At 42.2% G+C, this 17,008-nt stretch overlaps 1 protein-coding gene across 50 annotated transcripts in view; it reads left to right on the top strand.

The window, feature by feature from the left end:
- The window catches only part of SOX6 (SRY-box transcription factor 6), a 458,084-nt gene that overhangs the window by 376,973 nt on the left and 64,103 nt on the right, over positions 1 to 17,008 (top strand). For all 50 annotated transcript variants that reach the window (XM_083477096.1, XM_083477104.1, XM_083477133.1 and 47 more), the window contains one exon: positions 15,399 to 15,548. In XM_083477096.1, coding sequence (XP_083333222.1) covers positions 15,399 to 15,548 — 150 coding nt within the window. The remainder of the gene's footprint in view (positions 1 to 15,398; positions 15,549 to 17,008) is intronic.

The following is a 17,008-nucleotide window of genomic DNA, read 5'->3' as shown; positions in this document are numbered from 1 at the left end:
AGTTGCAAAACTATCTGCTGCAGCACTTTTCTTTTATGGTGTGTATTTTTTAAAGACAAATCATATGCAAAGCAGGAAATATGTTTTAATGCTTTTACCATTTCAAACTGAAAAGAAATAATCCTTTGTTCTCCCCCTTATATATTTAATGCATTAAGGACAATATAAGCAAAGAAGGCCTCTCACACAAATCTCTTTTGTTTGAATAGTGCTAGATTCTGTATTGAAGACCAATTTGTTGCTCTCGGTTAACCTCTAGTATTCTAAAGGGGTTATATTTAATTAACACTGGCTAAAGGCCTGACCTGAGAGGCAGCTGAAAGTGATTGAACTGCAGTTTTGAAGCCAGAATCTAGTCAGCTGGGAGAAGAGTTGGGGGGGGGGAATTAGAAACCACCATTTACTGAAAAATTCCTTCAAGCTAAGCTGTATTTCAATGGGCCATTTAATGCTCAGATGGACAAAGGTATTACTTCAGTCATTGAGTTGTATCAAACCCTTTCTCAGAGGCCCTGTTTAAAAAACTCGACAGGAAAAGTGGTTTAGCATCATATTCTCAGCAGAGCAACACTCAGTCTGTTGAAAAAAATATGAGTGAAATGAGGTGAGGCGCAGCCACAGAGTCAGTGTGAGTTTTTGCCTTACCCTCAAGATGGTTTCATGAGGGAGCTGCACTTCTGAGTTTAGGAGCTCCATTTTCAATATAGCAAAATTCTCTCTCCTTTCTACTCCCAATTTACTGTTTTGACTCGGACACAGAAGAAATATTGCTTTCTGGACATCAGGAGTGATATATACACGCATATGGAGAGGGAATGCTGCTATCTATATTGTTCGGTATTAATATTACAGAAGAGGTCAGCCTCTTTCCATGTGTAACTGCATGCTGCTCAGACTTCAGAAACTTTGAGCTCTGTGTGAACTTTAAGTTCATCTCTCTTTGAGTGGCTTCACACAATTTCTTCTGTTTCATGGAACACACACACACACACACACACACACACACACACACACACACACCATAATACTGTAGCACACCATCCCAATCTCTGAGCAGTGGAATATTCCAACGGTACCAGATGCTTACCCAGGGTTCCTTTTTCTTTTAGAAATGGGGCACAGTAGAGACTGTGTTGTCTTTAAGAGACTTATTTACACATCTATAACAACCTGAGCCTACAATGGAAGGGTCTTGGGTCTTAACACCCCAAAAGGGTCTTGTTTCTTCCATAGCTGCAGCCTTGGATCAGGGGTGAAGGAAGGAGAACCGGCCCCTGCTGTGGGGGCCGGGCAAACCGCCCGGCGGTGCATGCACATGTGCTGTACATAAGGCACATGCGTGCATGCCGCTATGTACCGTGCAGGTGCGCACACCACTACATACTGTGCATGCGTGTGTGCCGTGCGTACGGCAGGATACTCTGCAGCTGCAGTGGCAGTGGAGGGATCCCACCGCCATCCGTACAGTGCTCAAGCAGCAGTGCGCATGCATGCACGTAGCGGCAGTGTCATGCGCTGTACGTCCAGCGCATGCACCACTGGGTGGTTTTCCAACAGCGCCACTCGAGCGCTGTACAGATGGCGGCAGAAGGTACAGTCTTGAGCATAGGATCCTCCGCACGCAGCTGCGGTGGTACGATGGCAGCGGCTTGCAACGCCGCGCCCAGGGACGGCGAGGTGGGCCCCCCGTCGGGTGCCTTCTTGTCATCCCCCTCAGAGATGGCACCCGGAGCAGACCGCCCCCGCCCCCTTCCTCCACCACCACTGCCTTGGATTCAAATAGAAATCAAGCATTGCTCTCAAAGCATTGCTCTGACTATCTCTCAAGCTCACTGCTTTACTTCTGGGTCACAACACAACCCCTTTGAACTCTAAACTCAGGGTTTGTTCTAACTATCTCTGGATTGAGGGAGGGGCTCCACCAATTTGCCAACTTGCACAGAACCCCTTTTTTCCGTCCTCTTAATTGCTCATCACCCAGGTGATCACTTCAACACAGGAAGCTAGTCTGTCTTATATTTTAACATTGCATCCAGGGATTAGAAGGATCTTGCATCTAGCCTACTACTTAATCCCCCTCAGCTCAATACTTCCCTGCTAGGAGGGTGTTCCACAGCATGGGATCTGCAACACAAAATGTTCAACTTCTAGTTGAGGCCAGTTGGGTGTCTGTAACATGCGGGACAACTAACAGCACTCCTCTGGATCCTCTCAGTAATTAAGATGGGATATAAGAGTGCAGTCAGTCCTGGGCCCAAGAACCCTGAAAATTACCTAGTAGCATATGTACAGCCAGTGCAGATATTTTAGGAGAGGTGTCAAATGCTGTTTGCCATCAACTCCAATCAGCAATCTAACTGCTGTATTTTGCACCAGCTGGTCTTTCCAGACTAGGCCCAAGGGAAACGCCTCATAGATCACATTGTGGTAATCTAGTACCAAGGTTACCAATGTTTGGGACCACATTGGCCAAGTGATCTCAATCCAGGTGCAGCCATAGCTGGTGTACCACTTTAAGCTGGTAAAAGGCACTCCTAGTCACAGAGATCACTTGGACCAAAGCTATGTCCCTGCTCCTTTAGAGGGAGTGGAAACCTGTCCAGAACAGGGAGATTCCTATCTTCCAGACAGTGATCAACAAAGAAGGCCCTCTTGATGTGCCTGTCTTCTAGGTCAGTGTAGGTGACTATAAGGGAGAGAGCTTTCTCCGTGGTGACTCTGGAACTCCTTGCCCATTCTTGTCCATAAAGGTGACCTAGAAATATTTTAAAATAAATAAATAACAATGGACAAGCCTACATATTTTAAGGACCTCTGAAAGGAATACGTTTTCTTCCCTGTGTGCTCTGCTCAGAATGGGGGGTCCTTGCCTGACCCCCAATCTCTTGAGTGAGAAGCAGGTTGATCAGTTTCTCAATTGTGGCAAAAGCTGCAGCCCATTTACTATGTTCTGTAAAGCACAACATGGAGTGGAGCCAGCTCCAGGTTACATGCCTCTAACTGCTATCCATGTAACCCTTTAAGACTTCTGTTCTTTGGTTTCTTCAGAGTGCTGATAAAATCTTAGAAACTGTCTTCTCTCTCTCTCTCTCTCTCTCTCTCTCTCTCACACACACACACACACACACACACTCATTTCAAATTTATGTAAATTCCCATTTTGTATACTTTTTGTCAGTTCTGATGCTGTTACAGTAAATATATGCCATTATAGGGTGATGGGTTACATTATACTTAGAAATTTGCTGAAATTTAATAACACTAATAAAACAATTGCTTTATTTCAGATGGGAAGCAAATGCTAGTATATAGAGGCAACGGCCAAGTGCCAAATTCTTTCAATTGCCGCAGCGGCTGGCAGCTATTTGTGGTTTATCCAAGTGTACTTTTGTGGCTTTGCTTTCGATTTTATGGTAAACTGGTTGTGAACAGGTAATTCAAGGAAGTTATATTTAAACATCATAATTGAATCTGCCCTATGTAATTTGGCTGTTCTCAGGGAGCACAATACCCCTCAATTTGCTATGTCAAAGTTGCAGTTCAGAAAAATAAGTGTCAAGCCCTCTGTTGAAGAGCACCCTATGTATGTAAACCACAAAGGGGATTTTCTTGTCACTCCTACAGGGGCTGTGGGTGCAGAGGTCCTGATGCACATACATGCTCCTCCACCCACAAGCCCACTTTAGTTTCAACTGAGGTTTCAGCTGCAGGCACATAAAACCCATTGTACAAGAAGAACTGCCCTCCACTGAAATGAATGAGGAAAACCAATTATGCAGGACTGCCTCTGTCAGTGGTTTTCATCCAGTGTGCCATAGCACACTGGGGTGCCTTGAATGATGGTCAGGGGTGCCATGGGCAACACTGGCCTCTGGCCTCTTCCCTCCCCTCCCTCCTCTGATGCCCTTTTGTGTCTCTGCCTCCCAGAGGCTTGCACAGCTGTTTGTTGCAGCAGCCCTGGCTATAAGCTCCACAGGTGAATGGTGCCTCTGGGGCTGGCCAGGGGGTGCTGGTTGCCAGGAGCAGAGGTGGCCTCAGAGTAAGCAAGCAAGTGGGTGAGGGAGCCCAGTCAGTCAGTCCGCCAGCCCTTGCTGTTGGGAATGGACAGACAAGTGGGAGGCTGGGCAGGCTGGCATTGGGCTGGCCTTTCTTGTGCTTGCTGTGTGTGAGGCCTGCCTGAGAGCTGCATTTCTGTTACTGAAGGGAAGCCTTTCTGCCATGCAGGCCTGCCAGCTCCTGCTGCTGCCACTGCTGCCTCCCAAGGCAAGGTGCTAGCCTCACGTTCACCTTTGGCCAGTCTCTGTTGGGCCACTAAGGCTAGGGGCATCCTCTTCTCAGGCCTAAAGGGCAATGTGAGGAGGCACCTCTCTTTGGGGCAGAAGGGGCAGCTCAGAGACCAGGGGCAGTGGCAGCAGCAGCCCAGAGGACTTCCAAGGAGAGGGGAAAGGAGAGGAGGCTGAGGGAACACCCCACAAGGGAGGGTGTTCAAAAAAGGGGTGAGAGGCTACTAGCTCTGCAGGCAAGGGGTGAAATAACTGGGATCCTGAGCCCCACAGGGGTGCCACAAAAAGAATGTAGTTGGTCAAGGGAGCAGTGGACTCAGAAAGGTTGAAAACTCCTGGCCTATGTAACCCTGTCAAGTGCTATCTGTTACAAAGGCAATAGTTTCTATATATTTTTCATGCCATGAAGCTCATTTCAGTCACATTAAAACAAATTCGATAACAGATAATCCTATACCAATCCTTAAAAATAAAAATAAAATCCCTCTGTTGTCCTTTGCTCACTGGACACTTGCACTCTGGTCTCTGAACTAGGCACTTCTTAAGCTATGTAGTCCCCATCTTTATGTTGTTATTGCTTGTACCACTGTTGTGTTTTGAGATGAAATACATTCAGAAATGCATATTTTGAGAGAAAATCCATTATTAAAGACAGTTGAAATGCATTTTTTTTGGTGTGGATTAAGAAAAATCACAGATTTATGTAGAAACAGAACAGAGTTATGAGTGAACCCATGCATTAGGTGGCTTAGTCCTGATTCCCCTTATCCAGCTTAGATAATGAAGCGGCTATGACTTGTATGAAGGGGCTCCGTGCAGATATCTGACTTGTCTGATTTTGCCAAAAGAGAATGAAAGAAAGAGATCATGCTAACCAGTCGTCTGCATGAATGGGTGTTCCCAGAAAATGCCAACTTCATTCCAGGCATAATTGACACGGTAGAAGGGCGGGGCCCGTACCCATATCTACACATTCTGAATGGACCGCATTACATGGGTAGAAGGACAAAAATTGTGAATGGCAAAAGACAGTTCCAGAGGTGAAGTGGCTTAGTAGCACCCTTTTGCCTAATGTCTGGAGCAAAAGAATTTACATGTTTGTGAAAACTTTTTTTCATGTGATTTAAAAAAAAATGGCCAGAGAAATCATTATTAGTTTTTTTTATAGATTTTTTTACAGTTTTCTTTTAAAGACAGCAACCAAAAAACAAAATTTTGAGACCTGGAACAGTCAGAGATTGTTTGATGTTTGAATGCAAAAAGGTTAAAAGAACTGTTAGCAACATTTAAAGAAAATGTTGCGTTTCCCACCATGCTAATTTTTTTTAAAAACGGAAACACTATGACTGGCATTGTAAATTAGCACTGCTTTTTCAATACCGCTAGCACATACTGCAACAATTAACACTGCATTGTTGATACTCCAGCATTCAAGAAGACAGCAAAGAGAAGCAGTTGCACCATCTCTTTGGAGTCCATGACAAATTATCTGTGGCTACTAATATTTGCACCAGAGTGCATTATCTGTTCCCTATAGCAACAACTGACCGTCTGATTCTTTTGAAAGCTGAGGCAAGAAATCAGAATCCATAAAGCACTGATATGGTTCCTCTAATTGTTAATGCTTTTCCATGCAATTATGTCCTTTTCCGGAATAATAAAAAAAATTCCCCAGCAGAGGTCAGGATCTTTGTCACTGACTTATTTTACAGATCCTTTTAACATCTGTCCCGCAGACTGCCGACTTCATTAGCAGATAAGAGACCTTAGTGTGCTCAGAGCCTGCTAAGTTCTTGTTCATCTTTACAGCTGTGGATTAACTCAGGCTTTCCAGAAGAGGACAACCAGACGGGATAATAGATGTTATTGGGTTGTGACAACAAAAGAAGCCAGAAATGAAGAAATAAATGTCCAAGTTCCAAGACAATTCAGGAGAGTTGTTTGGAGCTTTTTTTCTGAACAGTTACAATTGCCAGTCTGTTCTTAAGAAATAAGAAAAGCGGCATTGCACTAAAAAAAGGAAAGTCTATTCATATCTGTGTGGGAACCTAATCAGGCTCTTGTTTCCAGTGACGATGGCTCCCCAGTTGCACCAGGTCTGCGACAAGAATACTCCTTTTGTGTGCCGATTAATGTGGAAGCGATAAAATTTCCTATAAGAGACATATGTGTTTACATCTTGAGATGTGTTGTTTGACAAAAAGCTTTGTTCTCTGCATATTTTCCTTGCAGAGTTTCATGCTGAGTTGTTTTGCTGGAAAGCTTTGATTAGCAAGAATTAGTTTGCCAAAGTAAAATAGGCACTTGTTTCATGAGTCTTCTTGCTGAGCTGTAAATTATAGTCAAATGTAGGAGTGATGGAAAGAAGCATTGATTTGTAGTGCTCTGACCAACTATAGACATAAAAATGTAAGGACATAACTCATTAAAGAACTACAGAGAGATATAAATATTCCATGGTCCGGTTCAAGTTCAGTTCTTTTACCAACTCTTATTTTTACATCAAGTGGCTGTAGATTAACATGTTAACAATGGAAGCAACAGCATTTAACATATTTAGTCATGCTTTCTTCCATTTAACTATTGGTTAATTATTAGCAAAATGAGAAATAACTGAGAGACCTACTGAATGTGCTTGTTCTAACTTGTCAGACAGCTAATGGTAGCAAAACTGTCAGACAAGTAATTACCCTTTGGTAATAAGGATTGTTACCTTAATAATTACTGTTACCATTAATATTATTTAATGTTAATAAGGATTATACACTATTTGTATTGCATATTGACTTGAATAAGATACAGATTTAATAGCCCCCACTCTATAAATGTGAGGGCCACCTCATTTCCTTTCTATATTACTGGCAAAAGAATTAAGACTGCAATACGGTGCACACTAACTTGGCAGTAAAACCCCCACTAACACTTAGTTTTCAAGTGGTTGGCATAGAATTGTGACATAAATCTACCTTCCATACAATAAATATACTAGTTAAAAATGGGTTTTTAAAAATGCTATAATGGCAAAATGTTTATAGAGGGCAAAGTTGAGAGCAGGTAGATAGGGCTGTGAAACATGGAAATCAACACTCTTGAGTGCAAGGGGTTTATGAGGGTTGCAGGGGTGGGTCGAGTCTGGGAAAAACTCCACTGGGAATATACAGGGGGAAGAAACCGATTCCAGTAGTGGGTGCCACCAGATAGGTTAGAGCGTGGTGCTGATAATGCCAAGGTTGTAGGTTTGATCCCTGCGTATATGGGTTGGACTAGATGATGCTCAGGGTCCCTTCCAACTCTATGAGTCTATGAATCTATGAACTCCTGAGAAGAAGAAGCTGTATCTATTAGAATCTTGTGCAAACTCATCCTTTGCATGGAGAGAGAAAATTAACTGTGAAAACCTGTCCATTAAAATGTTAACATGTTTAGCAAATATTACTTGCTATAGTCTAGAAATATTTTAACTAATAGCCTCCCATCCACCCTGTATATAGGCTGCCTTATTCAGATTCAGTTTCATTCCATGACACTCATTAATATTTGAGCTAAGTTAAAGTTGAATACTATAAACGATCAGGATATTAAGTCTTTTAGATTAATTGAGTAGGGCATGTGTTAATGAGCTGGGGGTTTGGCCAATAACATTTCTATTCTTTAAAAGGTATATTAACTTTTCAATTTATTAAGATAATATTTATATTTAACCAAGAAAATCCTTCTGAGACCTAAAAAGTTGGTTGTGGTTTTGTTGCAATATGGTTTTCAATATAGAAACACTGGCATTTATAATATACACATTTGTAACAGGTAACATCTGTGCAAATGAGCTGTTAAATGAAAGAAAATGTGTACTTAAAACCCCTTAGCCTAAAACTTGCTATATCATATTCGCACCCCACTTCATATCATATTCATTTTGAAACAGTGAATGTGTAATTTAATTCAATTATAAACTTTGAAAAGTGTGTGTTGTGCTTTAATACACGTACACAATTGTGAATGCAATTTATCCAGTTTTTCCTCAAAAGATCCAGATGCCGAGCCATGGAAGATATTTTTTCTAGCAAGAGCATCTGGTCCCTTGGCAGATTCCATAGGCAGTGGCATAGCAGCTTTGGAGTTGCCTCTGGGTTTATCACATGGTTAGGTTGCTGATGGCTCACTTGGCATTCCTTCTACTGTATTTCCTTTTAAGTCACCTAAGTTTTTGTGAACTCTGCTTTCTACCCTGTTAATTCTCAGAGAGTTCAGTAGTATAGAGACCAGTATGATGCAGTTATGCATCTGATAAAGCTAGGCTCAAAAGAGCTGCTCAGGCTCACATGGGAAGAGCCCTTGAATAGCTGACCAACATTTCTATATCACTGTAGAAATATATATAACAAATATAAAAATTGTCCAGTAGCACTTTAGAAGTGTGAAAGTTCATACCAAGAACAAACTTAGTTGGTCTCTAAGTTGCTACTGGACAATATATATATATATATATATATTTGTTTTCGTAGATTTTCACGGGTACAGGAATGCAGGTTTTGGTGTCCTCGGGTGTCTTCCCGTGTAAGAGTTGGGGTGTCTAGGCGACGTTTCGACGAGGTCTCACTCGTCATCTTCAGGCTGGTGCTTTCGGCTTCTTGTTACTGGAACAGAGCAGGATCTCAGTGTTTGAGTTCCTATAAATACTGTTGAGGGGGTGTGGTGTATAGCCTCCGACGTTCTGGGCAGAGAGGAAGTTCCCAGGTTAGTGTGACTTTTCTTCTTTTGTTCCTTAATTACTTGAGGGATATCTTGAGTGATTTCTTGAGTGATATTCTGAGTACCACTTAGGAGGGTCATTAAGTGTGGATTAGTTGCTAAAGCTTTCGTGTCTTGACCTCTTGAGCTTGTGAAGAGTTTTTCTGAGAAGATGGCTGTACTGCACTTAGTTGTGCTCTGGCTTGGCTTCGTGTATAGGGGCGAGCTGTGGTTTTGTGCCCTGTGCCAGCCAGATCTGTGTAGGGATTGCAGGGGGGTGCAGCATCCGGAGGTGCCACTATGGTTTGGCTACTGGATGGTGTCTGTAATTTATCTGTGGAGAGGGTCTGGGTTTGGGTCTGGTGTGGTTGATTGGTGATGGCGTTCTGTGTGCCTCTGGTTCTGGTGTCGGTTTTTGTGGGGAGGGCTAATTTCCAGATGTCTGGCAGGCGGGACGTGTCGTCACGCTTGTTCATGTTGTGAGGGTGTTTCTCTATCTGCACGTATCGCAGAACACAAGAATGCCGTCAAAAAAGAAGAAAAAACTTCCTCTCTTTTCCAACACATGAAAGAAACAGGACATGAAATTAATTTTGCAGATTCCAAATTGCTCTTTAACATGGAACATCACCACAAGAGAATAATCATGGAAGCCATCGAGATAGAGAAAAACCGACACCAGAACCAGAGGCACACAGAACGCCATCACCAATCAACCACACCAGACCCAAACCCAGACCCTCTCCACAGATAAATTACAGACACCATCCAGTAGCCAAACCATAGTGGCACCTCCGGATGCTGCACCCCCCTGCAATCCCTACACAGATCTGGCTGGCACAGGGCACAAAACCACAGCTCGCCCCTATACACGAAGCCAAGCCAGAGCACAACTAAGTGCAGTACAGCCATCTTCTCAGAAAAACTCTTCACAAGCTCAAGAGGTCAAGACACGAAAGCTTTAGCAACTAATCCACACTTAATGACCCTCCTAAGTGGTACTCAGAATATCACTCAAGAAATCACTCAAGATATCCCTCAAGTAATTAAGGAACAAAAGAAGAAAAGTCACACTAACCTGGGAACTTCCTCTCTGCCCAGAACGTCGGAGGCTATACACCACACCCCCTCAACAGTATTTATAGGAACTCAAACACTGAGATCCTGCTCTGTTCCAGTAACAAGAAGCCGAAAGCACCAGCCTGAAGATGACGAGTGAGACCTCGTCGAAACGTCGCCTAGACACCCCAACTCTTACACGGGAAGACACCCGAAGACACCAAAACCTACACATATATATATATATATATATATATATATATATATATATATATATATATATATATGTCAAGCAGTTTAGCATGGATTGCTGCAGTTCAGAAAAAGCAAGCCCAAATCATCCATTTTATGAAAGTAGTTCAATGACTGTTTTAATCCTGGCCTTACAATACTCTTTTGATATTTCCAGTATCATCAACGGTAGTAATATGTCCAGCGAAATTCTGGTGAAGAACATATGAAGCATAGAAAGAACCTTGCCTCCTACCCAAATACTGACTTAACTGTAGAAAATGAAAGCCAATGCAAAGGCTTTGCAAAGGCTACTCTGATATGTCTTTTCTCAGACATAGCAGCAGAGGACATGAGGGAGAAACAAGTACAAGTCTCATGCATAGCAATTCATATGTCAAAACAAGTACATTATTCCTGAAGATTAAATGGAGCCACTGCAAAGGTTAGATAATTGGTATAAGGTTCCAACAGGCAAGTGATCAATATGTCCACCATCAACCTCTAGGCAATGATTATTAGTGAAGATCATAAAAGGAAAGGAAGGAGTGGCTGGGGAGGCCCAGCCAGATGGGCGGGGTATAAATAAATTATTATTATTATTATTATTATTATTATTATTATTATTATTGCCATAATTGGGTTGTTAGCCAAAATGAGAATAGCCTATGTTGCATTCAAGCAGGGAGGGGTCCACCCATGAGGCAAGGTGAGGTGACCACCTTGGATGGCAGAATCCACAGGGGCAGCAAATCTGGCCTCCAAGGAATGCATTGCCCACTGTTGCTGCTGTGGTGGCTGCAATGGTGAATCTCTTTTGCTGTTTTTTTGAGCTACAATCTGGTTGCATATTGATGAATTGATGTCAACCATATTGATCAGAACCTCCCAGTTTCTCATTTTATTTTTCTGCCACTTCTTCCTCTGAGTTCTGTATCTCAGATTCTCCCCTTGCGCCCCCACCCCAGCCCATCTTCCCCCTTGTACCTGACCACTGGAACTTTGACCTGGCTTTCCTTCATTACTAGCATCAACATTAAATTCAAATTTCCCATCCTCAGCTATAGTGATGGAACTCAGTCCCATCCTTTCCTTTCTCTCTCACTTTTTTAGCTTTAACCTTATTTTTTGTCTGCCGGCTCAATGTAGCAGATCCAAGTTTGGTTTAGGATGCTGTCTTCCACTTCATTCTACGTGCAGCTGATTTGGCTTCAGTTTCTGGAGCAACAAAGGAAGCAGAGTAATGTTTTCATTTTGAGCTAGTCTTAAAACGTTATTGCTTCAACCGTGTCACTATCCTTTTGTGAGCCAATGTAAAAATGTGGCAGTAACATTTAGAGCTACAGTGGTACCTCAGGTTAAGTACTTAATTCATTCCGAAGGTCTGTACTTAACCTGAAACTGTTCTTAACCTGAAGTACCACTTTAGCTAATGGGGCCTGCTGCTGCCGCCGCGCCGCCGGACACGATTTCTGTTCTCATCCTGAAGCAAAGTTCTTAACCTGAGGTAATATTTCTGGGTTAGCGGAGTCTGTAACCTGAAGCGAGTGTAACCTGAAGCGTATGTAACCCGAGGTACCACTGTATTTTAAATTTATAACTAGACTGAAAAGAGCTGTTGTGATGCATGGATTTCTGTGGTGACTGAGTAACGCATCTTAAAATTCATGATTTTGGACTTTGTTAATATTTATTTATTTATTTAGTCACTAGTCAAGATCTACAAAGCTAGCATTTCAAATATTCCTGTTAAAGTATCCACTTTCCAAAGTTTGGGGTAAACAAGTTTTTAAAATTATTGTTTCCCATTCAAATTTGTTTCCTGCTCATCATTGGCAATAGCGTGGGGGGTGGCAAGGGCCCTGCTGCCCCAGGCACACAATGGGGAGGGGCACGTGAACCAAGTAACCCCCGTAGAGATCCCCATTGCGTGACTGGGTGTGGAGGTTTAAGAGCAGCACCCTCCATGCCCTTTCCCTGCACAGCACGCCTCCCAGCCCTTGCTCCCTGATGAGCAGCCAGGCCACAGCCGGCAGCTCCACTCCCAAGTCAAGCCTGCCCCGGGGGCGGGGCAGAGAAAGGAGAGTCAGCAGCAGCACTGCCACCCCTCTCCTCAGCTGGGTGACACCGTGTCAGGATGCTGCCAAGGCAGTATTTTCGCACCCAGCCAGGAGCAGTGGGCTCTCTCCATGCCCCGCACAGCTGGAGCATATGCCGCACTGATGTTGCACATGGCTTCAATGGTTTTCTAAATTTCTTACGGGTTTTTAAATGAGCAGTTAAAGTAATATTCTCAGAACTGGATTTAATAATCTGGGACCAGTACTTCAGCAGTGGTATAGTGGAGGTGAAGCACAGGGAAGTACTGTTGTAGGACATTTTTCTGGCAGGAGCAATGATATCACCTGGTGGAGTTCAGGGTGGGATGTGAGTACCCCACTTTATTTGCATAATAATAACCCTGTGAGATATGCTAGTCTTTGGCCAAGTGAACTCACCAGAGACCTTTGTGGCTGATTAAGGATGCGAACCAAGACTTCAGCTAGCGTCCAGTGTGCTCATCTGTGCACCACTGTTTGCTAGTATTCTATTCTATGACTGTTAGCTGATCCTAATACATTTTTATTATGTATTATTAAATGTGTATACCACCCTTCAGCTGAAGATCACAGGGCTAGTTACAGATAGGTAGCCGTGTTGGTCTGCCATAGTCAAAATAAAAAAATTCTTTCCAGTAGCACCTTAAAGACCAACTAAGTTAGTTCTTGGTATGAGCTTCCGTGTGCATGCACACTTCTTCAGGGCTGTTCACAGTACATATATTGTGTATGCTCCTGTTTGAGAGGGAGTGCCTGTATGCGGGGAAAATTATAATAAATCAATTTTTTGAATTCTCCTTTAAAGTGTGGTTATGAAGGTTGTCATGGTAAACTCCTGAACTTCAATATGTACCACTATATCACAGTTCCAGGCTCTGAAACTAGGTTTAGTGGCAGTGGCCAACATGACCACATTCTTTAATAATTGCAGCAGCATATATACATTGAGTCATCTTTATACAATAGCAGGATACCCCTTTTGGTTAGGTTATGAAATGTCAGAGATATTATGGGATGCTTTAGCACTTCAGTGTTTGCCTGATGTTGGTTAAAGGAAAACTGGGTCACATGGAATGTAAGCTGCTTCTAAGTGGGGACTCCACACAGTACTATTCTAGACTTGTACCCACTGGAGTGTCTATGCTCAGGATGATTGATGTACTTTCTTACTTTGTGGATGTATTACCTCGGAAAAGTAATGCCTTTGGACTAAGAATGTCCCAGTTGACTTGCTGACATCCTTGAATGAATTTGCCTGGAGCTGGAATAGGGATAATTGAATACTCAGTAGTGTACGTTCTCTTCTCTGTCTATCCTAACTGTGTCTCTGGACTTGAAAATGCCAGGTCTTCCAAATGGGCTATCTGTTGCAGAGTACAAGTTGAAGAAACTGGACCCACCATTGAGGGGGGGGGATTCTTGTCTGTTTCCTGGGACATGGTATGAAGTCCCAAGTTGAAATGGGACAAATTGGTGGACAAATACAGCAATGTGAACTATGTGAAGAAAGTTGGGGTATAAATGTTCAGATAGACCTTGCTAACTAACAAACAAAACCCTAGATTCCTTTTCTTCCCCAGTTGTTTTGTTCTGTTGTCATCACTCTGCTTTAATAATCAAATCAAATTTGCACAGGAAATGCATATATCATATACAAAAACTTTTGCAACAGTTCCCAACTGCTAGTGCACAATTAAATAGTCCACTAAAAGGAATGATCCTAAGAATGAGCATGTTAGTTTATGTACCATAGCCAAGGGGTTGTTGATAAGATACCAGGCTCCAGCAGCAGAACAAGTAATTACTCAGTACATAAAGAAGAGTTGTGAAATCAAGAGTTCAAACAGAGGAGCAAAAACCACAGCATTCATCCTAAATATTTAATTTCAGCAAAATCTTAAAGCATGTGTCCTGTTTGTTTAGGGATTGCGTGACCTAGCAGTGGAGTGGAATAGGTTGGTCTTGCCCTTCAGGGGATATATGGAAGTCTTACCTATGGATGTGAATGGGCTTTCCCCCCAGTCCAGTGGGACTTAGCGAAACAAACAGAAAACTATTATTTTTTCTCTGTTAAAAAACTAAAGTACTGACTCTGCATGCATTTGTCTAGCCACTGAGTCATAGAGCATGTGCAGTATTGTGTAACTTTCATTTCTTTGGAGGCTTGTTATATTAGAAAAAGTGCTCCAAAGAAAGCAACAATTATGACATAAGCACATCTGGCTCTTGCAAATTATTCTTTATTAAGGTTTCATTTAATTACATGTGCTGAAAGGTCTGCTTTTGATTACTGTAATTTTTTTTATTTGTCCATCTGAATGATAGTCATGTTGGAAATTACATACAAACCACCTGGTTTTTTCCCACTAATAAGGCAAATTTTATACAGATTTACTTGTTAAAGAGGGAATAGGATCTTCCCTGTTTATAGTGGTAGAACTATTGCTACTGCTAATTCAAGGTGAGGTTTTAAGGTTGGTTGCTAGAGAGAACTTGAACTTACCTAAGCTATGTTCAGAAAATACCATATAATGTTTTAGGAAGAGTTATACTCATATCCCCACCTTTACAAGTAGGAATTTACGCTTCTATTCAAATTAGCACTAAAATATATTTAATATGTATATTGTACTTACAGGTAAATATAAAATCTGTTGACTGCCTCATATCAGTGAAAAACAGCAGGGTGTTAAACAAAAGAAATATGTGCAGATTACTATAATATTGCATGATAGTTACTTGCACTCCAATTTTAAATATATTTGATGGGGTTTTGAGATGTGCTTTATATTCAAGACAGCTAACCACTTTTTCCATTAAGCTGCCATTTAGGCCTTAACCTAGAAGTCTTGCCTCTTGAAAGACACTGTCCAGTGCCTGCCAGGAAGATGGGAGATTCTCTGTTACCACACCCCTAGGGCCTCATAATATTTCAGCTATCATTTATAAAGTGCTGAAGCAGATAATCCTAAGGAGAAGAGTTATTCTTGTTTTGCAGCAACTCTATGCCGCTCAGTTGGCCAGCATGCAGGTTTCGCCTGGAGCAAAGATGCCCTCCACCCCTCAGCCGCCAAACACAACAGGGGCACTTTCACCTACTGGGATGAAAAATGAAAAGAGAGGGACCAGCCCTATAACTCAAGTTAAGGTATTTCTTTAAGTTTCCTTTTGTGAATACTCCCACTGATACAATGCAATATCATAATTTCAAACAAGCAAATCCGGTGGTATTTCAGCTCTCCGGGGTCAGACCTTATGACCCTGTGAACTGTGCCCGCCACATATAACAATCATGCTGCTATTTACTTGTTTACAAGGTATATGGCGAGTCTGGAGACCCCAGTCTTGCCAAGGGCCTTTGGTTGTGACTCTTTTCCAGTTCACTGTTCTTTTGCGTGTCAATATTCACCAGCCCTTCATATGACTGGAGATACTGTTGTTTCAGGATAAGTTATAACCTAGTTTTTAAATATATTTTACACTGCTTTCAACTATTAAAATTTATCACTCGCCAGTTCCAGAGTTTCTTATTTTATATTTATATTGGTGTTCTCAAATAAGCATGCATGAGACGAGAGAGTGAAAATCCAATGTGGATTCACCTTTCTCATTCCTAAGCATGAGCAACATGAAAAATCCCTGTGATTGAGGAGGTGTATGAGCCAGGGGTGTATCTGCTCTGTTAAGTCCTATGTTTGACATAACTTGGGCAGGGCATCGGGAACATGTGATGTGTAATACGATAGTGATTGCGTAAATCTTACTAGTATTGCATGAAAAGACTGGCAGTCATGCCAAATGGTTTAACAAGAACTAGCCTTAACTATGTAAAATGGCAAGCAAAACCACTCCCCTTCTTATTTTACAAATTGGATCATTTCATTTAAAGAAGCCCCAGATAAAAATAAAAATTAAAGGAGGATGGCTGGAGGGGGGGAAAGACCATCACTGCCAATTGATTGGGAGAGAAAAAAAGCCATGACTGCAGATTGATTGGACCCTTGTTGATAGCACACTGTTGCTGGTATTTGGCGTGCTTCTATTTGGTTTTGATGTATTGTCAAAAGCTCATGCATACTTAATTGTCACTTGCTTAGAGAACTAGGAAGCTGCAGTGTGATACTTGGCAGCAGCATGCAATGACTAAACTGCCTCCTTTCCAGCTTTCTGTAGGCAGCTGGAAATTATTTGTTTGTTTGCTTTAGGCCTATTTCCCACATCAGCCACCCTTCCTTAAGAAATATAGCAAAAAGATTTTTAACAAAGTGAAACAGAGATAATAATATGCTTATACAATTAAAAGTATAAAATATCATTGGCTGAAAGTGCAGTATGCCCCCTTTAACCTCAGACACTAATAACCAGCCTTAATTCAGAAATGGAATTCCCCATTGTTTGTGTTGCATGTTTCCCAGCATAAAAGAAAACCAGGCAGCCGCTCTGTGCTGCATGGATCCTCTGTGCGTGAGTGGCACTGAGGATGCTGGTTCACAGCAGATGAGTTGTCTGAATGATCTGCAGGTTCCATTCATTCCTTCATTTCTATGATTTGAAACTGCTATTTCGAACATGTTGGGATTGTATGAATAGAGCCACCCCTACCATTGA

This window comes from Podarcis liolepis (genome assembly GCF_965112155.1).
Source record: "Podarcis liolepis genome assembly, chromosome: 1".
Classification (NCBI taxonomy): domain Eukaryota; kingdom Metazoa; phylum Chordata; class Lepidosauria; order Squamata; family Lacertidae; genus Podarcis; species Podarcis liolepis.
The sequence above is the reverse complement of the archived record's forward strand: the minus strand, read 5'-3'. Positions and strand labels throughout refer to the sequence as shown.